General features: G+C 41.2%; 1 protein-coding gene and 1 long non-coding RNA gene across 2 annotated transcripts in view; one reads left to right on the top strand and one right to left on the bottom strand.

Moving 5' to 3' along the window:
* Nucleotides 1-23,429, top strand: part of LOC128650455 (programmed cell death protein 4-like) — a 220,907-nt gene that overhangs the window by 157,110 nt on the left and 40,368 nt on the right. Inside the window, exon 9 of the mRNA XM_053704405.1 lies at nt 17,372-17,482. Coding sequence (XP_053560380.1) covers nt 17,372-17,482 — 111 coding nt within the window. The remainder of the gene's footprint in view (nt 1-17,371; nt 17,483-23,429) is intronic.
* Nucleotides 9,354-23,429, bottom strand: part of LOC128650456 (uncharacterized) — a 115,942-nt gene continuing 101,866 nt past the window's right edge. The window contains exon 2 of the long non-coding RNA XR_008400766.1: nt 9,354-11,889. This is a non-coding gene — a long non-coding RNA (uncharacterized LOC128650456). The remainder of the gene's footprint in view (nt 11,890-23,429) is intronic.

Below are 23,429 nucleotides of genomic sequence, written 5' to 3'. Positions count from 1 at the left end.
CTTAGTATAGCCTTATGTATGTACCATCAAGTCTACACATATTACTGTTACTTATTACTTAGTATAGCCTTATGTATGTCCCATCAAGTCTACACATATTATATGTTACTTATTACTTAGTATAGCCTTATGTATGTCCCATCAAGTCTACACATATTACATGTTACTTATTACTTAGTATAACCTTATGTATGTCCCATCAAGTCTACACATATTACATGTTACTTACTACTTATTATAGCCTTATGCATGTCCCATCAAGTCTACACATATTACATGTTACTTACTACTTATTATAGCCTTATGTATGTCAGATCAAGTCTACACATATTACATGTTAGTTATTACAAACAGAAAAAAACCTCCACTGAATGTACCACACGGTCATAGCTAACTGCATGCAAGGGAGAAAAAGCCACTTCCAAATACCTTATGCCAAGTTCATCGGCTTCTGATCCTCAATAGGTAGATCAAGGTAACGGGCTTCTGTCCTCTTTGTAGCCGCTCGTAGCTCCCTTTCTTTCTAATGACACAATGAGTCCACGGATCATCTAATTACTATTGGGATATTCACCTCCTGGCCAGCAGGAGGTGGCAAAGAGCACCACAGCAAAGCTGTTAAATACCACCTCCGTTCTATCCAACCCCAGTCATTCTCTTTGCCTACGTTAGTGTAAGGAAGTGGTAAAGTTAGGTGTCTGAAAAGATTCTTCAATCAAGAGTTTACTATTTTATTTGCAGTACTAGTGTCAGGACTCCCATGCTCCAGTGTCTTAGTTTAGCCTCATCCTCAGTCTCCACATCCTTTCTCTTTAAATCTCCTGTGCACCTTTCCACAGGTGCTTAGTAATTTAATCTTGTTCCTCAGAGATCCCTTCCTGGAGACAATTTTCCTAAGCTCTTGATACTAAAAATTAAAGAATCTATTCCTGGGCAAGTTTTCTATCATTCAACTCAGCTCTTCTCTTCAAACACTCTCTCTAATATAACTACCTCCGTGCAGCTTCTGGCAGCCTGCAGCTTCTCACCGTTTCAAAGTGAGCTCAGCGTGTCATACATACAAATGCAACCAGGAGTTTGCAACTTACCCTCTCGATTACCCACTTCTCTCCTATATAGTAGTTGAACAATATCCCTTCCCCTCTTTGTTAATTTAATCTCCTTAATCATCTGCCGTTTCAGAGCCTGTGTATCTTCTGTATGTGTCAATTTAAAATGCACAGCTACTTGTGAGTCTGGGTATTCAGAACCAATATCACTAAGATGTCTCCGAATCTTATTTCTAACGTAGTAAGACCTACATATTGTTTGTTACAAAGATTACAGGAAATTAAATAGACTACATGTATCATATGACAATTAGTACAAGAATTCGGTATAAAGTTCCTGTGTGACCATACATTGAAAATCCTTTCTGACAATTAAAAATTCACATTTCTTTGCACCACATTTGTAGTGTCCATAACACTTTAACCACCTTAACCTTGACACGGCCGGGCGTGGCTGAGTTGGGCCTAAACTGGTTCCACAAGCTCAGCTACACATGTGGCAGATTTCCATCCTGAAAGACACGAGTCTCAGTAAAACCCCTGCCCCACCCCTGGATCCTGATGGTCCAATTGCCGGTATAAAATGGGCAGTTTACAATGAAAAACTGTAGAGCGCTCTGGTAACTGGCATGTAATATAAAATACTCCGAAATTAGTTTCAAGAGGCCGGTTACCTGGGCTGTGCCTTAGCCACTCGAACCACAACACTGCCTGAGCACTCTTAGTAAGGGATGTTACCCCTGCAGTTTTCAGTCTGTCACAGTTATCATCTGGTGCACAAGCAGATTCCTGCACATGATGTGTGTAAAGTATTGTTCCATCAGGTTATCATCTGGTGCACAAGCAGAATCCTGCACATGATGTGTGTAAAGTATTGTCCCATCAGGTTATTATCTGGTGCACAAGCAGAATCCTGCACATGATTTGTGTAAAGTATTGTTCCAGCAGGTTATCATCTGGTGCACAAGCAGATTCCTGCACATGATGTGTGTAAAGTATTGTTCCAGCAGGTTATCATCTCGTGCACAAGCAGAATCCTGCACATGATGTGTGTAAAGTATTTTCCCAGAAGGTTATCATCTGGTGCACAATCAGATTCCTGCACATGATGTGTGTAAAGTATTGTCCCAGCAGGTTATCATCTGGTGCACAAGCAGATTCCTGCACATGATGTGTGTAAAGTATTGTCCCATCAGGTTATCATCTGGTGCACAAGCAGATTCCTGGTCATGATGTGTGTAAAGTATTGTCCCATCAGGTTATCATCTGGTTCACAAGGTAATTCCTGCTCATGATGTGTGTAAAGTATTGTCCCATCAGGTTATCATCTGGTGCACAAGCAGATTCCTGCACATGATGTGTGTAAAGTATTGTCCCAGCAGGTTATCATCTGGTGCACAAGCAGATTCCTGCTCATGATGTGTGTAAAGTATTGTCCCATCAGGTTATCATCTGGTTCACAAGCAGATTCCTGCTCATGATGTTGTGTAAAGTATTGTCCCATCAGGTTATCATCTGGTGCACAAGCAGATTCCTGCTCATGATGTGTGTAAAGTATTGTCCCATCAGGTTATCATCTGGTGCACAATCAGATTCCTGCACATGATGTGTGTAAAGTATTGTCCCATCAGGTTATCATCTGGTGCACAAGCAGATTCCTGCACATGATGTGTGTAAAGTATTGTCCCATCAGGTTATCATCTGGTGTACAAGCAGATTCCTGCTCATGGTGTGTGTAAAGTATTGTCCCATCAGGTTATCATCTGGTGCACAAGTATATTCCTGCTCATGGTGTGTGTAAAGTATTGTCCCATCAGGTTATCATCTGGTGCACAAGTATATTCCTGCTCATGGTGTGTGTAAAGTATTGTCCCATCAGGTTATCATCTGGTGCACAAGCAGATTCCTGCACATGATGTGTGTAAAGTATTGTCCCATCAGGTTATCATCTGGTGCACAAGCAGATTCCTGCTCATGATGTGTGTAAAGTATTGTCCCATCAGGTTATCATCTGGTTCACAAGGTAATTCCTGCACATGATCTGTGTAAAGTATTGTCCCATCAGGTTATCATCTGGTGCACAAGCAGATTCCTGCTCATGATGTGTATAAAGTATTGTCCCATCAGGTTATCATCTGGTGCACAAGCAGATTCCTGCACATGATGTGTGTAAAGTATTGTCCCAGCAGGTTATCATCTGGTGCACAAGCAGATTCCTGCTCATGGTGTGTGTAAAGTATTGTCCCAGCAGGTTATCATCTGGTGCACAAGCAGATTCCTGCTCATGGTGTGTGTAAAGTATTGTCCCATCAGGTTATCATCTGGTGCACAATCAGATTCCTGCACATGATGTGTGTAAAGTATTGTCCCAGCAGGTTATCATCTGGTGCACAAGCAGATTCCTGCTCATGATATGTGTAAAGTATTGTCCCATCAGGTTATCATCTGGTGGACAAGCAGATTCCTGCGCATGATGTGTGTAAAGTATTGTCCCATCAGGTTATCATCTGGTTCACAAGCAGATTCCTGCACATGATGTTGTGTAAAGTATTGTCCCAGCAGGTTATCATCTGGTGCACAAGCAGATTCCTGCTCATGATAGGTGTAAAGTATTGTCCCATCAGGTTATCATCTGGTGCACAAGCAGATTCCTGCTCATGATGTGTGTAAAGTATTGTCCCAGCAGGTTATCATCTGGTGCACAAGCAGATTCCTGCTCATGATGTGTGTAAAGTATTGTCCCAGCAGGTTATCATCTGGTGCACAAGTTGATTCCTGCACATGATGTGTGTAAAGTATTGTCCCATCAGGTTATCATCTGGTGCACAAGCAGATTCCTGCTCATGGTGTGTGTAAAGTATTGTCCCAGCAGGTTATCATCTGGTGCACAAGTAGATTCCTGCACATGATGTGTGTAAAGTATTGTCCCATCAGGTTATCATCTGGTGCACAAGCAGATTCCTGCACATGATGTGTGTAAAGTATTGTCCCATCAGGTTATCATCTGGTGCACAAGGTAATTCCTGCTCATGATGTGTATAAAGTATTGTCCCATCAGGTTATCATCTGGTACACAAGCAGATTCCTGCTCATGATGTTGTGTAAAGTATTGTCCCATCAGGTTATCATCTGGTGCACAAGCAGATTCCTGCTCATGATGTGTGTAAAGTATTGTCCCATCAGGTTATCATCTGGTGCACAATCAGATTCCTGCACATGATGTGTGTAAAGTATTGTCCCATCAGGTTATCATCTGGTGCACAAGCAGATTCCTGCTCATGGTGTGTGTAAAGTATTGTCCCATCAGGTTATCATCTGGTGCACAAGCAGATTCCTGCACATGATGTGTGTAAAGTATTGTCCCATCAGGTTATCATCTGGTGCACAATCAGATTCCTGCACATGATGTGTGTAAAGTATTGTCCCATCAGGTTATCATCTGGTGCACAAGCAGATTCCTGCACATGATGTGTGTAAAGTATTGTCCCATCAGGTTATCATCTGGTGTACAAGCAGATTCCTGCTCATGGTGTGTGTAAAGTATTGTCCCAGCAGGTTATCATCTGGTGCACAAGCAGATTCCTGCTCATGGTGTGTGTAAAGTATTGTCCCAGCAGGTTATCATCTGGTGCACAAGTAGATTCCTGCACATGATGTGTGTAAAGTATTGTCCCATCAGGTTATCATCTGGTGCACAAGCAGATTCCTGCACATGATGTGTGTAAAGTATTGTCCCATCAGGTTATCATCTGGTGCACAAGGTAATTCCTGCTCATGATGTGTATAAAGTATTGTCCCATCAGGTTATCATCTGGTGCACAAGCAGATTCCTGCTCATGGTGTGTGTAAAGTATTGTCCCATCAGGTTATCATCTGGTGCACAAGGTAATTCCTGCTCATGATGTTGTGTAAAGTATTGTCCCATCAGGTTATCATCTGGTACACAAGCAGATTCCTGCTCATGATGTGTGTAAAGTATTGTCCCATCAGGTTATCATCTGGTGCACAATCAGATTCCTGCACATGATGTGTGTAAAGTATTGTCCCATCAGGTTATCATCTGGTGCACAAGCAGATTCCTGCTCATGGTGTGTGTAAAGTATTGTCCCATCAGGTTATCATCTGGTGCACAAGCAGATTCCTGCACATGATGTGTGTAAAGTATTGTCCCAGCAGGTTATCATCTGGTGCACAATCAGATTCCTGCTCATGGTGTGTGTAAAGTATTGTCCCATCAGGTTATCATCTGGTGCACAAGCAGATTCCTGCTCATGGTGTGTGTAAAGTATTGTCCCATCAGGTTATCATCTGGTGCACAAGCAGATTCCTGCACATGATGTGTGTAAAGTATTGTCCCATCAGGTTATCATCTGGTGTACAAGCAGATTCCTGCTCATGGTGTGTGTAAAGTATTGTCCCATCAGGTTATCATCTGGTTCACAATCAGATTCCTGCTCATGATGTGTGTAAAGTATTGTCCCATCAGGTTATCATCTGGTGCACAAGCAGATTCCTGCTCATGGTGTGTGTAAAGTATTGTCCCAGCAGGTTATCATCTGGTGCACAAGCAGATTCCTGCACATGATGTGTGTAAAGTATTGTCCCATCATGTTATCTGGTGCACAATCAGATTCCTGCTCATGATGTGTGTAAAGTATTGTCATCAGGTTATCATCTGGTGCACAAGCAGAATCCTGCACATGATTTGTGTAAAGTATTGTCCCATCAGGTTATCATCTGGTGCACAAGCAGATTCCTGCTCATGGTGTGTGTAAAGTATTGTCCCAGCAGGTTATCATCTGGTGCACAAGCAGAATCCTGCACATGATTTGTGTAAAGTATTGTCCCATCAGGTTATCATCTGGTGCACAAGCAGATTCCTGCACATGATGTGTGTAAAGTATTGTCCCAGCAGGTTATCATCTGGTGCACAAGCAGATTCCTGCTCATGATATGTGTAAAGTATTGTCCCAGCAGGTTATCATCTGGTGCACAAGCAGATTCCTGCACATGATGTGTGTAAAGTATTGTCCCATCAGGTTATCATCTGGTGCACAATCAGATTCCTGCACATGATGTGTGTAAAGTATTGTCCCAGCAGGTTATCATCTGGTGCACAAGCAGATTCCTGCACATGATGTGTGTAAAGTATTGTCCCAGCAGGTTATCATCTGGTGCACAAGCAGATTCCTGCACATGATGTGTGTAAAGTATTGTCCCATCAGGTTATCATCTGGTGCACAAGGTAATTCCTGCACATGATGTGTGTAAAGTATTGTCCCATCAGGTTATCATCTGGTGCACAAGCAGATTCCTGCACATGATGTGTGTAACGTATTGTCCCATCAGGTTATCATCTGGTGCACAAGTAGATTCCTGCACATGATGTGTGTAAAGTATTGTCCCATCAGGTTATCATCTGGTGCACAAGCAGATTCCTGCTCATGATGTGTGTAAAGTATTGTCCTATCAGTTTATCATCTGGTGCACAAGCAGATTCCTGCACATGATGTGTGTAAAGTATTGTCCCATCAGGTTATCATCTGGTGCACAAGCAGATTCCTGCACATGATGTGTGTAAAGTATTGTCCCATCAGGTTATCATCTGGTGCACAAGCAGATTCCTGCACATGATGTGTGTAAAGTATTGTCCCATCAGGTTATCATCTGGTGCACAAGCAGATTCCTGCACATGATGTGTGTAAAGTATTGTCCCATCAGGTTATCATCTGGCGGACAAGCAGATTCCTGGTCATGATGTTGTGTAAAGTATTGTCCCAGCAGGTTATCATCTGGTGCACAAGCAGATTCCTGCACATGATGTTGTGTAAAGTATTGTCCCATCAGGTTATCATCTGGTGCACAAGCAGATTCCTGCACATGATGTTGTGTAAAGTATTGTCCCATCAGGTTATCATCTGGTTCACAATCAGATTCCTGCTCATGGTGTGTGTAAAGTATTGTCCCAGCAGGTTATCATCTGGTGCACAAGCAGATTCCTGCTCATGATAGGTGTAAAGTATTGTCCCATCAGGTTATCATCTGGTGCACAATCAGATTCCTGCTCATGATGTGTGTAAAGTATTGTCCCATCAGGTTATCATCTGGTTCACAAGCAGATTCCTGGTCATGATGTTGTGTAAAGTATTGTCCCAGCAGGTTATCATCTGGTGCACAAGCAGATTCCTGCTCATGATGTGTGTAAAGTATTGTCCCAGCAGGTTATCATCTGGTGCACAAGGTAATTCCTGCTCATGATGTGTGTAAAGTATTGTCCCATCAGGTTATCATCTGGTTCACAAGCAGATTCCTGCTCATGATGTGTGTAAAGTATTGTCCCATCAGGTTATCATCTGGTGCACAAGCAGATTCCTGCTCATGATGTGTGTAAAGTATTGTCCCATCAGGTTATCATCTGGTGCACAAGCAGATTCCTGCACATGATGTGTGTAAAGTATTGTCCCATCAGGTTATCATCTGGTACACAAGCAGATTCCTGCTCATGATGTGTGTAAAGTATTGTCCCAGCAGGTTATCATCTGGTGCACAAGGTAATTCCTGCTCATGATGTGTGTAAAGTATTGTCCCAGCAGGTTATCATCTGGTGCACAAGCAGATTCCTGCACTCTTCTCTATTTATACTTCTTCACTGGGTAAACTTATCAGTAGCTATGGCTTCAGCTATCACCTCTATGCTGATGATACCCAGATCTAGCTTCCCACCCCTGCACTCTCCCCTTCTGTCAATTCTCACATCAGCGACAGCTTATCTGGCATTTCCTCCTGGATGGCCTCTCACCATCTAAAAATAAACATGTCCAAGACCGAACTACTTCTAATCCCCCCCTCTAACTCTACTCCAGTTTCTAATTTTTCCATCACTATTGGCGGCACCACTACCTCCCCATCACCCCAAGTCTGCGGCCTTGGAGTCACACTTGACTCAAATCTGTAATTCATTCCCCACGTCCAATTTCTCTCTTCATCCTGCCGCAGCCATCTACGCAATATCTCCAAAATTCGTCCGTTTCGGAGTGCTGAAACTACTAAACAGCTAATCCACTCCCTGGTAATTTCCCGACTTGACTACTTTAATAACCTACTAACTGGCCTCTCTCTCTCCCGCCTCTCTCCCCTCCAATCCATCCTAAAGGCCTCTGCCAGACTAATCCACCTCTCTCGATGCTCTGTTTCTGCTGCACCTCTCTGCGAGTCCCTTCACTGGCTCCCCATTCACAGCAGAATTAAATTCAAAATTCTCACCCGACCTACAAAGCCCTCACCAATGCTGCCCACCCTACCTGTCCTCCCTCATCAACAAATATACTCCAGCCCTCCCTCTAAGATCCAACAGTTACCTGCTCCTTGCATCCTCTACCTGTTGGGAAATAAAACAGCATGTACTGTACCACACTTATGAACAACATTTAGGCTGTAGATGGCACTGTACAGTTTAGATTACTATTTGTTATATCTGTGACCTTGTTCATTCACTAACAGGAAGGAAGTTGTGTTATTTTTCTCTATTGTTTCTCCTCTCTGTGAGCTGACTTCTGTTTCACAAGTGATTGGTCTAAATTCTGCTGTTTCATCTGTACAAGTAAAGCCTAATGCAGTATTCCTAAAAGCTTTCAGTGTCTTTTTGATACAAAACCAACAGGTTATGGGCCCAGACACTAAAGGAAAACTAAAAGTCAGTAAGTGTTGCATCTGTTAGGGTTAGGAACAAGAGCTGCATCCAATTTATTGAGAGATGGTAAGTGGTTCAGTTGGGAAATATGCAATAGCAAAGCTAAACAATACCCACTACCAGCTGTGGAAGTTTAAGCTTGAAATGCTGTTATATAAAGATGACTTATGGGACGTGCCGGGTACAAACAGACCCACTAAAAACCCAGAAGAATGGGACAAGAAACACAGGCAAGCAGGTATAAGCCTGTTAGTGGAGGACGATCAACTCATTCATATAAGAAAACACTGCTAAAGGTATACGGACTGCACTACAAAAACTGCATGAGCGTTCAAACCTAAACAGTAAACTATACGGCTGCGCAGACTGTATAAGAGGAGGCTGGAAAAAGGCCAGGAAATGTGCGAACGTGTGAATGCTATGCTAGAGATTGTGGAACAGCTATGTGCAATTGGAGAAGAAATGAAAGACAATCATATAGTAGCATTGCTATTGTTAGGTGTTGTTTTCAGAGGGGGAGTGTCAGTCAGGACTTGGGCCCACCGTACCACCTGGAAATGAATAGATTATCTGATAAGGACGTCCAGAGAACAGTAATTCAGACCACGCAGCTATGATCTAAAACTATTCTGTTTATTGAAAGATACAAAGCATGTCTTATAAGCAACAGATACAGCATATGGGGTTAACATGATGACACGTTATGGCCGCGTCATTTTACACAGTTTTACACAGTGTTTGTCAGGAAAAATACTAGCTCATAAACAATATTTCTATAGTCATAATAAGGAGTGCATCTAGGATGAAGACAAGGTTATTTGAGCATCTTATAGAGATAGTACCCTCCAGGCGTTGCGTCAGGAACACCTACAAGGTTAACTAGCTTTGCAGAGAATAATAACAAACATGTATTTTTCACTACAGAATAAACCACTATAATAAAGGTTATTCAGACAAGATGGATGCCAAAGACAAAATGGCGGGCAAGAACAAGATGGCGCTACTCATGCTAACAATAATTCCTAACATACCACTCTTTTATTCTAACAGAATAACACAAAAATAGAAAGGCGTAGAAAATTAGTAAAGCCTTTAACAACAGTATAAGTCTAATACTACGGTAACATGAATTTATGTGAGAATACTATAGAGAAAAGATATTCACATGTCGTGGTATAATTTTATAGGCTAATAGGGCACAATTTGTCACTGCACATAGGTGCGGCCCCTCCAATACTCTCCGTCTACCTCCCAACATCCTCAAACTACTGGTCTATCCGCACAAAGACCCAACCAGCCCCCTATCTACCCCCAAACAACGCTGCATCTTTTATTTCTCCACCTGCATTGCTAGCACCCCCCAATATGTCCAACAGTTCCTTGCTCTGTACCCTCTCCACAGTGAAGCGTGACATGGGAACAGCACAAATGTCTCTAGGTGACCTCTGATCACTTTAAGAAAAGTCTTTGTCCTCTTAGAGCGCTCAACCTTCCTCAGACACTTTGCTTTAATACAGTTCATTTGCAGTAGTGGTGCTTATCCAGTGTTCTTCCGCAGGTAGATGCTGGAAGTCTGATGGTTTGTTCATGGGGTAGACAAGGTAGCCAGTTGATCCCTATAGCAAGCAGACACTCGAGTCAGAAGGAGTCTAAGAAGGAAACGGAAACAGCACAAGATGACTACACACCCCGATACAATCACAATTATGTCCAAACAAAACTTCTTTCACCTTTTTTAAGCATCACAATTCCTTTAGCTTAACTCATCCTATGTCATTTAAAACCAAGAAAACATTGTTGATCTATAATACAAACTAAATACATTAATACTTTTACAGAGAATAACTTACAGCTTCTCTATACAATTTAAATGATACTTCATGAATACTAAGCAAGTGAAAACTGCTAGACTCCATCAAGAGGCTGAATGGCTATGCTAAAACTTATGCTAAGGCCTGCCCTGTAACAAAAATGAAAAAATAAAACAGTCAATAAAAATATTTTCTTTAAAATGAATTTCTTTACACTGTCACTTGGAACTACTAAAAATAAAAGAACCTAGTGTTGCTTTATTCTGCAAAGTTACTATCTGTAATGTTTATAATTCTCCAACTATGTTCCTAATAGTCAACAATCTCATCTGATATAAACATTTAATAGTTTACTAATTATTTTATGCAACCTAAATTCTCTCACACTCCTGTATGAGGAAATAATACAATCATAACATCATTTAAAACTACAAAATCTTTTAAAGGTAAACACATCTTTATGGTAAGATAATTCCTTTCATTGACAAACCTCTGGAAGTACCAAATTCAAATTGCAGATACCATACCAATTAATAAAAGGGAAAAATACATTTGCTTTCATAACATAGCTCCAATAAGAGCCATGGTAGGTAGAAAATATACCATCAATAAAACTATGATTATGCTACTCCCTAAACAAATATTTCTCTGTATAATTAATATAAATTTCTAGCTGAGACATGTCCTCATTGCGTTCCATAGGGTGGAGGGTCTAAAATATTCTGAGTATTTTCTTTAAACTATAAAAATGCAAACATATTTTCAGTGGGCCATTCAATAGGTTACAATACTGCAAGGCTTAGAGTGACGCTTATCTAGAGGGTTATTTTGTTTAAGTAACTACAATGTGCACTAATACCAATAAGGCATGCTTTTCTGTGGACAAAACTATATGACTTCTTATAACTAATATGATCAACAAAAATAACACAAATACAAGAGCATATAAAACAAGCAATATAAGTAAATGAGTTAAAACAATACTCCCCTAATTTAATTGGTTGACCCTGTAACAGCATAACAGGTTCTCAATACCAACAGGCAAGGCACTGTCCAGAGAAGGATAGTCTTTATGTTCTGAAGACACTCATCATAGGAAACAGTCATAGATTACCCAGAGTCCAGTTCTGGGGCTGGTACCAGCATGCAAAGCAAAGAATGGATCCAAAGATAGTTCAGCACCTTTTACTGCAGTATGGTGGTTAAAACAAGCTTGACAAAAGGTCTTTTATCTTCATTTTTTTTCTCCCTTTAAAAGGTTTACTTGCATTCAATCTTCTATCTTTTGGTGAGTGCACTATGGAATTTTATCTGTACAGATTTTACCTAAATATGAAAACTCAAAAATAATTCAGTTAGTGTCTTTAATCTCCGGATACAGCTTCCTGATCTCATCCTGCAAATACAAATATTGTGTTAAGAACAAAATAGAAAAATAAAAACATTTTAGGTTCATTTTCTTACTTAAAATAATAATCACCCAAATCACATAAAGATACTCAATACTCATCAATACTTCCCCCTTGTTTGCGAGAAACATCCCATGTGGCACGCAAACACAATATAACAGGAAACTAAAAGACAAATCATGCACTCCCCTCATGCATGCAGAATACTATTCTCAATAGCAAGCAATATCAAATACACCTTACTACTCAATATGCCATTCATACAGCACGCTTCCACACGCAGTCACGAAAGAGAAAAACATAACAATCTCTTAGAAAACATTTAAAACCACTTGTCCATTCCACAAAACAAAACATTAACAGCCGACACAAACTTTAAACAACCACAATTAACCTGAAATTCAACACATATACTTATACATTCACTGAAACACAGCACTCGCAAAACACTACAAATAATTAAAATCCTATAACAACCATCAATACCCTGGTTTTGTAAATTCTACCATGCACAATACTATGAGATCATACTAATGATGCAATCACTGCAGATGATCAATAAACTCCAGTTGCATATTTACAAATACAATTCCTAACCATAAATTTACAAAGGGACACACAAACACCTAAGTACCCTATTTTGGGAAAGATCAGATAACAATGGTACAGCCACTGTTCTATATAGCCCCTGCCCGCATGCACCATGCAAATCCACTGTTAAATAAATCAGGTGTGGCACAAATAAAGTCTATACTTTTACATAACCCATAATTTTAACAAATACATAATTGTTTGATTTAACTTTGTTTTATAATTTGATATTCACCATTTTGCAGCTCTCTAGCTTTCTACAAAAGAATAATAATAATAATTTACACTAATATATTAAAAAGCATAGTTTGTCTAAAAAAATTCCCCTTTAACTTATTCTCAATGATCCACTGTCCTCATTTATAATAAAAATGTATACTGACGTCCATTAAATAGCCTAAGCAAACACAGCCAGCATAGAAAACACACTCACAGTGGGGTGCAGGCTAGTTAAAGGGACATTTTATCCAAATTAAAAAATATATTTAATTGAAACCGCTGACACAGTTAAATATACTAGTGTTAGGCTTACAGTAAACCTCATTGTCTTCTCTGTAAATATTTCTTTAAAATCTCAGATTTTATATCAGTTTGCCTGTATCCCTTTAAATATTTTCCTAAAAGCTATTATGCAGCCTTCCAGAGTCATATGGTGCCCTTATCAATGCTCTAGAAACTAGACCTGAGCCAGAACGAACACTAGAATATGCTAAGGGAAAATGATGAATACAATAGAAGAAAGGAAAACTTGCATAGTGAAGAAAAGGAGAGATCAGAGGTAGCTCTGCAGGTGCAAGAAGGCACAAAGCAAAACAGAGAAACCAGGGTGTGTTTTCGCTGCAAAAATGCCGGTCACCTGCAAAAGAACTGCTCAATCTGAGCAGCAAAGTTAGAGCCACTCACAAGAGAAAGAGCTAAGGCAGCCACAAAGGAAACAGCAGCTGCATCATGGAGCGGTAGCTTTAAAGTGACTCAGAATAGTACACCACATGGATGGTGCATTGACTCAAGGGCAACTAGTCACATGACAAGTGATGAGACGTTCTTCACAGAAATTGATTTCAATGCAAAAAACAAAGTCTTCCTAGTGAATGGGAAAGTATTATAGCAGAAGGTAACGGTCAAGGGTTCCTGAATTGCACCACACCATCAGGATATAAGCAAAGCATCCTAATAAAGAATGTTCTGTACGTCCCAAGTTTAGAAGGAAGCCTCCTATCAGTGAAAACTCTTGCTAACAATGGACTCACAGTTCAAAGGCAATGAATGCACAAAACAGAAGACAAATCCTAGCAAATGGGAAAAGTATTACAGCGGAAGGTAATGGTAAAGTGTTCCTGAATTGCATCACACCATCAGGAGGTAAGCAAAGCATCCTAGTAAAGAATGTTCTGTACATCCCAAGTCTAGCATGAAGCCTCCTATCAGTGAAAACTCTTGCTAACAATGGACTCACAGTCCAGTTCCAAGGCAATGAATGCACAAAACAGAAGACAAATCCTAGCAAAAGGAAGGCTGAATTAACACCTGTACAAACTCATCACTGAAAGGGAGCAAGCCAAAACAACCATTCATAATCCACACCACAAATGTATCCACCTGTGGCACAGGCGTTTAGGGCACCAGAATCCATAAAGGAACTTGCAAAGGGAGGTTTATCAGAAGATATGATAATATTGCCTTGCCACATGCTCATAAAGTGCACATGTTGTATCAAAGCAAAGGCCACACGTACCCCACTTCCACAAGCCAGTCAAAGAAACACCACTCACCCCATGGAACTCATGCACAGTGACGTGTGTGGACCAATGAAAACCCCCACACTTGGCGGGAACAGATATTTACTGACCTTCATTGACGATTATTCCAGGTACACAACAACATATCTGATGAAGCACAAAAGTGAGACATCAGAGAAACTTCAAGAATTTATAGCTACATTTAACAACAAATTTCAACGGAAACCAGGAATAATACGTACCGACAATGGTGGGGAATATATGAGTAAGGAAGTGTCATACCTAAAGAAACAAGGTATTATACACCAAACAACTGTACCATACACTCCTGAGCAAAATGGTGTTGCACAAAGGAAAAATTGCACCCTCATAGAAATGGCCAGATGCATGCTTTCAGATGCCAATTTACCTAACCAGTACTGGGGTGAATCAATAATGACGGCAACATACCTACAGAACAGGCTATCATCAAAAACTATTGAAAGTACCCCATATGAAATGTGGACTGGATCAAAACCTAGTATGGGGCATATTAGAGTGTTTGGATGTAAAGAATACGCCTATGTGCCAAGTGAGAAACACTCTAAATTAGAGACCACAGCCATAGAAGGCATTCTGGTGGACTACAGTGAACAAAGTAAGGGATATAGAATCCTTCACCCAAAGACTAACAAGATCACAATAAGCCACAGTGTTTATTTTGATGAAAACCAAACATCAGAAAAAATGTCCCTCGAAAGCCATGAAAAGAAATTGTCCACTGAACCAGCAAGAGATGCTGACCAAATTGAAGCTATGCAGGAATGAGAACAAGAAGTGGAGCTCACAATAGAAAAAATAGCTACTCACAAACCAATAGAACCCTCAGAATAACCAGAAATCAGAAAATCGACTCAGGTGACGAAAGGGATACCACCCAGCAAACTGTCATACATCGCTAAGACACATGAAACACTCAAACAAACATTCTGGGAAGATAAAGAAAAATTGCCCAAAAGCGAAGCCAATCAACAGAGAAAGGCAGCTGAAGAAGAAATAAAATCACTTCAGGAAAATAAAACCTGGACACTCACTGAGCTCCCCCCCCCAGTTGCAAAACTATAGGAAGCAAATGGACTTTTAAAGTAAAATATGATGCAGAAGGAGATATCCACAGATACAAGGCAAGACTAGTTGCAAAGGTATACTCGCATAAATTTGGAGAAGATTATGATGAAACTTTCGCTCCAGTTGTAAAGCACTCCACCATCAGAGCACTCCTTAGCATTTCAGCCGGAAAGGGAATGCAAGTGAGGCACCTGGACGTCAAAATTACTGTCCTATATGGAGACATCAAGGAGGATCTCTACATGGAACGGCCACCTGGATTTGAGAAGGGACAGAACCTTGTATGTAAACTTCAAAGTTATCAAGCAGCAGTCATCAGACACAAGAGAACCTGCAGTCAGTATTTATCAAGCAGCGGTCATCAGACACAAGAGAACCTGCAGTCAGTATTTATCAAGCAGCAGTCATCAGACACAAGAGAACCTGCAGTCAGTATTTATCAAGCAGCAGTCATCAGACACAAGAGAACCTGCAGTCAGTATTTATCAAGCAGCGGTCATCAGACACAAGAGAACCTGCAGTCGGTATTTATCAAGCAGCGGTCATCAGACACAAGAGAACCTGCAGTCGGTATTTATCAAGCAGCGGTCATCAGACACAAGAGAACCTCCAGTCGGTATTTATCAAGCAGCGGTCATCAGACACAAGAGAACCTGCAGTCAGTATTTATCAAGCAGCGGTCATCAGACACAAGAGAACCTGCAGTCAGTATTTATCAAGCAGCGGTCATCAGACACAAGAGAACCTGCAGTCAGTATTTATCAATCAGCGGTCATCAGACACAAGAGAACCTGCAGTCAGTATTTATCAAGCAGCAGTCATCAGACACAAGAGAACCTGCAGTCAGTATTTATCAAGCAGCAATCATCAGACACAAGAGAACCTGCAGTCAGTATTTATCAAGCAGCGGTCATCAGACACAAGAGAACCTGCAGTCAGTATTTATCAAGCAGCAATCATCAGACACAAGAGAACCTGCAGTCAGTATTTATCAAGCAGCGGTCATCAGACACAAGAGAACCTGCAGTCAGTATTTATCAAGCAGCGGTCATCAGACACAAGAGAACCTGCAGTCAGTATTTATCAAGCAGCAGTCATTAGACACAAGAGAACCTGCAGTCAGTATTTATCAAGCAGGGGTCATCAAACACAAGAGAACCTGCAGTCAGTATTTATCAAGCAGGGGTCATCAGACACAAGAGAACCTGCAGTCCGTATTTATCAAGCAGATGTCATCAGACACAAGAGAACCTGCAGTCCGTATTTATCAAGCAGATGTCATCAGACACAAGAGAACCTGCAGTCAGTATTTATCAATCAGCGGTCATCAGACACAAGAGAACATGCAGTCAGTATTTATCAGGCAGAGGTCATCAGACACAAGAGAACCTGCAGTCAGTATTTATCAAGCAGCGGTCATCAGACACAAGAGAACCTGCAGTCAGTATTTATCAAGCAGAGGTCATCAGACACAAGAGAACCTGCAGTCCGTATTTATCAGGCAGAGGTCATCAGACACAAGAGAACCTGCAGTCAGTACTTATCAAGCAGATCTCCTCAGTCTCATCTGACCTGGGAGATTGACAGCTCCTTGCCATGCGTGTTTAGCTTTGCGCGACCAGGGGGCAGTGTTGCACGCGATCACAAAATAGCACTTGCAGTGGATTGCTGCCCGCCATGGCCTTTTATTTCTCAGCCTTAAGCTTCTGTTAGCGTATTGTCTGTTCCCTCTGCTGACTTCATTCTACTATGGGCTCGATTTATCAAGCCATGGTAAATACTGAATGCACGAGGCGAAGAGCTTGATATATCTTCTCCTGTCTCTTATTAATTCTTTGTTGCCTTCTATAATTTATTCTCCGCTCTCTTTACTTCCTAACCTTATGTTTGTCTATCCCCCTCTCTCTTTAATTCCCTTGGAGTATTTTAAACTATCACTAAGACTCACAATAACGGCTCTTTCTTTCCTCCCCAGGCCGTGGTTCTTGTACTCGAAGGCTCAGCTGAGGGTCATGTTCTGATGGCAGTAAAGCTGCTCCGTGCTCTATGGGAGAGTGGCCTCATTACACTGGACCAGATGAACAGGGTAATGAGTCTAAACAAATGTGATAATTGCACTCATTTTTGTAATTTGCATATCTACCTCTGTTCTGTATTGTTTGTGTGTCCATCTTGTGCAGTAAGTATATGTCTCCTATGTAATGTGACCAATTTGTGTCATGTGTGATTAGTGTGTCTTCTGCTTGTAGTGAGTAGTTAGTAGGTTTATCTAGTACCTTGTGTGGTTAAGTGTAGGTCAGTGTGATAACTGTGTCTTCTGCTTACAGTGAGTAGTTAGTAGGTTTATCTGGTACATTGTGTGGTTAAGTGCAGGTATCAGTGTGATTAGTGTCTTCTGCTTGCAGTGAGTAGTTAGAAGTTTATCTGGTACCTTGTGTGGTTTAGTGTAGGTCAGTGTGATTACTGTGTCTTCTGCTTGCAGTCAGTAGTTAGTAGGTTTAGCTGGTACCTTGTGAGGTTATGTGCAGGTCAGTGTGATTACTGTGTCTTCTGCTTGCAGTCAGTAGTTAGTAGGTTTATTTGGTACCTTGTGTGGTTATGTGCAGGTCAGTGTGATTACTGTGTCTTCTGCTTACAGTGAGTAGTTAGTAGGTTTATCTGGTACCTTGTGTGGTTATGTGCAGTTCAGTGTGATTAGTGTGTCTTCTGCTTGCAGTGAGTAGTTAGTAGGTTTATCTGGTACGTTGTGTGGTTTAGTGTAGGTCAGTGTGATTACTGTGTCTTCTGCTTGCAGTCAGTAGTTAGTAGGTTTATCTGGTACCTTGTGTGGTTTAGTGTAGGTCAGTGTGATTACTGTGTCTTCTGCTTGCAGTCAGTAGTTAGTAGGTTTATCTGGTACCTTGTGTGGTTTAGTGTAGGTCAGTGTGATTAGTGTGTCTTCTGCTTGCAGTCAGTAGTTAGTAGGTTTATCTGGTATCTTGTGTGGTTATGTGCAGGTCAGTGTGATTAGTGTGTCTTCTGCTTGCAGTCAGTAGTTAGTAGGTTTATCTGGTACCTTGTGTGGTTTAGTGTAGGTCAGTGTGATTACTGTATCTTCTGCTTGCAGTCAGTAGTTAGTAGGTTTACCTGGTACCTTGTGTGGTTATGTGCAGGTCAGTGTGATTAGTGTGTCTTCTGCTTGCAGTGAGTAGTTAGTAGGTTTATCTGGTATCTTGTGTGGTTATGTGCAGGTCAGTGTGATTAGTGTGTCTTCTGCTTGCAGTCAGTAGTTAGTAGGTTTATCTGGTACATTGTGTGGTTAAGTGCAGGTCAGTGTGATTACTGTGTCTTCTGCTTGCAGTCAGTAGTTAGTAGGTTTACCTGGTACCTTGTGTGGTTATGTGCAGGTCAGTGTGATTATTGTGTCTTCTGCTTGCAGTCAGTAGTTAGTAGGTTTATCTGGTACCTTGTGTGGTTATGTGCAGGTCAGTGTGATTAGTGTCTTCTGCTTGCAGTGAGTAATTAGTAGGTTTATCTGGTACCTTGTGTGGTTAAGTGCAGTTCAGTGTGATAATTGTGTCTTCTGCTTGCAGTCAGTAGTTAGTAGGTTTATCTGGTACATTGTGTGGTTATGTGCAGTTCAGTGTGATAATTGTGTCTTCTGCTTGCAGTGAGTAGTTAGTAGGTTTATATGGTACGTTGTGTGGTTATGTGCAGGTCAGTGTGATAATTGTGTCTTCTGCTTGCAGTCAGTAGTTAGTAGGTTTATCTGGTACGTTGTGTGGTTATGTGCAGGTCAGTGTGATAATTGTGTCTTCTGCTTGCAGTCAGTAGTTAGTAGGTTTATCTGGTACGTTGTGTGATTATGTGCAGGTCAGTGTGATAATTGTGTATTCTGCTTGCAGTCAGTAGTTAGTAGGTTTATCTGGTACGTTGTGTGGTTATGTGCAGGTCAGTGTGATTACTGTGTCTTCTGCTTGCAGTGAGTAATTAGTAGGTTTATCTGGTACATTGTGTGGTTATGTGCAGTTCAGTGTGATTACTGTGTCTTCTGCTTGCAGTCAGTAGTTAGTAGGTTTATCTGGTACTGTGTGTGGTTATGTGCAGGTCAGTGTGATTAGTGTCTTCTGCTTGCAGTGAGTAGTTAGTAGGTTTATCTGGTACATTGAGTGGTTATGTGCAGGTCAGTGTGATTAGTGTCTTCTGCTTGCAGTGAGTAGTTAGTAGGTTTATCTGGTACCTTGTGTGGTTTAGTGTAGGTCAGTGTGATTACTGTGTCTTCTGCTTGCAGTCAGTAGTTAGTAGGTTTATCTGGTACCTTGTGTGGTTTAGTGTAGGTCAGTGTGATTACTGTGTCTTCTGCTTGCAGTCAGTAGTTAGTAGGTTTATCTGGTACCTTGTGTGGTTTAGTGTAGGTCAGTGTGATTAGTGTCTTCTGCTTGCAGCGAGTAATTAGTAGGTTTATCTGGTACCTTGTGTGGTTTAGTGTAGGTCAGTGTGATTAGTGTCTTCTGCTTGCAGTCAGTAGTTAGTAGGTTTATCTGGTATCTTGTGTGGTTATGTGTAGGTCAGTGTGATTACTGTGTCTTCTGCTTGCAGTCAGTAGTTAGTAGGTTTATCTGGTACCTTGTGTGGTTATGTGCAGGTCAGTGTGATTACTGTGTCTTCTGCTTGCAGTCAGTAGTTAGTAGGTTTACCTGGTACCTTGTGTGGTTATGTGCAGGTCAGTGTGATTAGTGTGTCTTCTGCTTGCAGTGAGTAGTTAGTAGGTTTATCTGGTACATTGTGTGGTTATGTGCAGGTCAGTGTGATTAGTGTGTCTTCTGCTTGCAGTCAGTAGTTAGTAGGTTTATCTGGTACATTGTGTGGTTAAGTGCAGGTCAGTGTGATTACTGTGTCTTCTGCTTGCAGTGAGTAATTAGTAGGTTTATCTGGTACATTGTGTGGTTAAGTGCAGGTCAGTGTGATTACTGTGTCTTCTGCTTGCAGTCAGTAGTTAGTAGGTTTATCTGGTATCTTGTGTGGTTATGTGCAGGTCAGTGTGATTAGTGTCTTCTGCTTACAGTGAGTAGTTAGTAGGTTTACCTGGTACCTTGTGTGGTTATGTGCAGGTCAGTGTGATTATTGTGTCTTCTGCTTGCAGTGAGTAGTTAGTAGGTTTATCTGGTATCTTGTGTGGTTATGTGCAGGTCAGTGTGATTATTGTGTCTTCTGCTTGCAGTGAGTAGTTAGTAGGTTTATCTGGTACCTTGTGTGGTTATGTGCAGGTCAGTGTGATTATTGTGTCTTCTGCTTGCAGTGAGTAGTTAGTAGGCTTATCTGGTATCTTGTGTGGTTATGTGCAGGTCAGTGTGATAACTGTGTCTTCTGCTTGCAGTCAGTAGTTAGTAGGTTTATCTGGTATCTTGTGTGGTTATGTGCAGGTCAGTGTGATTAGTGTGTCTTCTGCTTACAGTGAGTAGTTAGTAGGTTTACCTGGTACCTTGTGTGGTTATGTGAAGGTCAGTGTGATTACTGTGTTTTCTGCTTGCAGTGAGTAATTAGTAGGTTTATCTAGTACCTTGTGTGGTTATGTGCAGGTCAGTGTGATTACTGTGTCTGCTGCTTGCAGTGAGTAGTTAGTAGGTTTATCTGGTACCTTGTGTGGTTATGTGCAAGTCAGTGTGATTAGTGTGTCTTCTGCTTGCAGTGAGTAGTTAGTAGGTTTATCTGGTACATTGTGTGGTTATGTGCAGGTCAGTGTGATAATTGTGTCTTCTGCTTGTAGTTAGTAGTTAGTAGGTTTATCTGGTACATTGTGTGGTTATGTGCAGTTCAGTGTGATAATTGTGTCTTCTGCTTGCAGTCAGTAGTTAGGTTTATATGGTACCTTGTGTGGTTATGTGCAGGTCAGTGTGATTACTGTGTCTTCTGCTTGCAGTCAGTAGTTAGTAGCTTTATCTGGTACATTGTGTGGTTATGTGCAGTTCAGTGTGATTACTGTGTCTTCTGCTTGCAGTCAGTAGTTAGTAGGTTTATCTGGTACCTTGTGTGGTTATGTGCAGGTCAGTGTGATTAGTGTCTTCTGCTTGCAGTGAGTAGTTAGTAGGTTTATCTGGTACTGTGTGTGGTTATGTGCAGGTCAGTGTGATTAGTGTCTTCTGCTTGCAGTGAGTAGTTAGTACGTTTATCTGGTACATTGTGTGGTTATGTGCAGGTCAGTGTGATTAGTGTGTCTTCTGCTTGCAGTGAGTAGTTAGTAGGTTTATTTGGTACCTTGTGTGGTTATGTGAAGGTCAGTGTGATAACTGTGTCTTCTTCTTGCAGTGAGTAATTAGTAGGTTTATCTAGTACCTTGTGTGGTTATGTGAAGGTCAGTGTGATTAGTGTGTCTTCTGCTTGCAGTCAGTAATTAGTAGGTTTATCTGGTACCTTGTGTGGTTATGTGCAGGTCAGTGTGATTAGTGTCTTCTGCTTGAGTCAGTAGTTAGTTGGTTTATCTAGTACCTTGTGTGGTTATGTGCAGGTCAGTGTGATTAGTGTGTCTTCTGCTTGCAGTGAGTAGTTAGTAGGTTTATCTGGTACGTTGTGTGGTTATGTGAAGGTCAGTGTGATTATTGTGTCTTCTGCTTGCAGTGAGTAATTAGTAGGTTTATCTAGTACCTTGTGTGGTTATGTGCAGGTCAGTGTGATTACTGTGTCTTCTGCTTGCAGTGAGTAATTAGTAGGTTTATCTGGTACGTTGTGTGGTTATGTGCAGGTCAGTGTGATTACAGTGTCTTCTGCTTGCAGTCAGTAGTTAGTAGGTTTATCTGGTACCTTGTGTGGTTATGTGCAGGTCAGTGTGATTAGTGTGTCTTCTGCTTGCAGTGAGTAGTTAGTAGGTTTATCTGGTACTGTGTGTGGTTATGTGCAGGTCAGTGTGATTAGTGTCTTCTGCTTGCAGTGAGTAGTTAGTAGGTTTATCTGGTACCTTGTGTGGTTATGTGCAGGTCAGTGTGATTACTGTGTCTTCTGCTTGCAGTCAGTAGTTAGTAGGTTTATCTGGTACCTTGTGTGGTTATGTGCAGGCCAGTGTGATTAGTGTGTCTTCTGCTTGCAGTGAGTAATTAGTAAGTTTATCTGGTACTGTGTGTGGTTATGTGCAGGTCAGTGTGATTAGTGTGTCTTCTGCTTGCAGTGAGTAGTTAGTAGGTTTATCTGGTACCTTGTGTGGTTATGTGCAGGCCAGTGTGATTAGTGTGTCTTCTGCTTGCAGTGAGTAATTAGTAAGTTTATCTGGTACTGTGTGTGGTTATGTGCAGGTCAGTGTGATTACTGTGTCTTCTGCTTGCAGTGAGTAGTTAGTAGGTTTATCTGGTACATTGTGTGGTTATGTGCAGGTCAGTGTGATTACTGTGTCTTCTGCTTGCAGTGAGTAGTTAGTAGGTTTATCTGGTACCTTGTGTGGTTATGTGCAGGCCAGTGTGATTAGTGTGTCTTCTGCTTGCAGTGAGTAATTAGTAAGTTTATCTGGTACTGTGTGTGGTTATGTGCAGGTCAGTGTGATTACTGTGTCTTCTGCTTGCAGTGAGTAGTTAGTAGGTTTATCTGGTACCTTGTGTGGTTATGTGCAGGTCAGTGTGATTAGTGTCTTCTGCTTGCAGTCAGTAGTTAGTAGGTTTATCTGGTACCTTGTGTGATTATGTGCAGGTCAGTGTGATTAGTGTCGTCTGCTTGCAGTGAGTAATTAGTAGGTTTATCTGGTACTGTGTGTGGTTATGTGCAGGTCAGTGTGATTAGTGTCTTCTGCTTGCAGTGAGTAGTTAGTAGGTTTATCTGGTACCTTGTGTGGTTATGTGCAGGTCAGTGTGATTACTGTGTCTTCTGCTTGCAGTCAGTAGTTAGTAGGTTTATATGGTACCTTGTGTGGTTATGTGCAGGTCAGTGTGATTAGTGTCTTCTGCTTGCAGTGAGTAATTAGTAGGTTTATCTAGTACATTGTGTGGTTATGTGCAGGTCAGTGTGATTACTGTGTCTGCTGCTTGCAGTGAGTAGTTAGTAGGTTTATCTGATAACTTGTGTGGTTATGTGCA

Source organism: Bombina bombina, chromosome 2, assembly GCF_027579735.1.
Source record: "Bombina bombina isolate aBomBom1 chromosome 2, aBomBom1.pri, whole genome shotgun sequence".
In the NCBI taxonomy this organism is placed as follows: domain Eukaryota; kingdom Metazoa; phylum Chordata; class Amphibia; order Anura; family Bombinatoridae; genus Bombina; species Bombina bombina.
The sequence above is the reverse complement of the archived record's forward strand: the minus strand, read 5'-3'. Positions and strand labels throughout refer to the sequence as shown.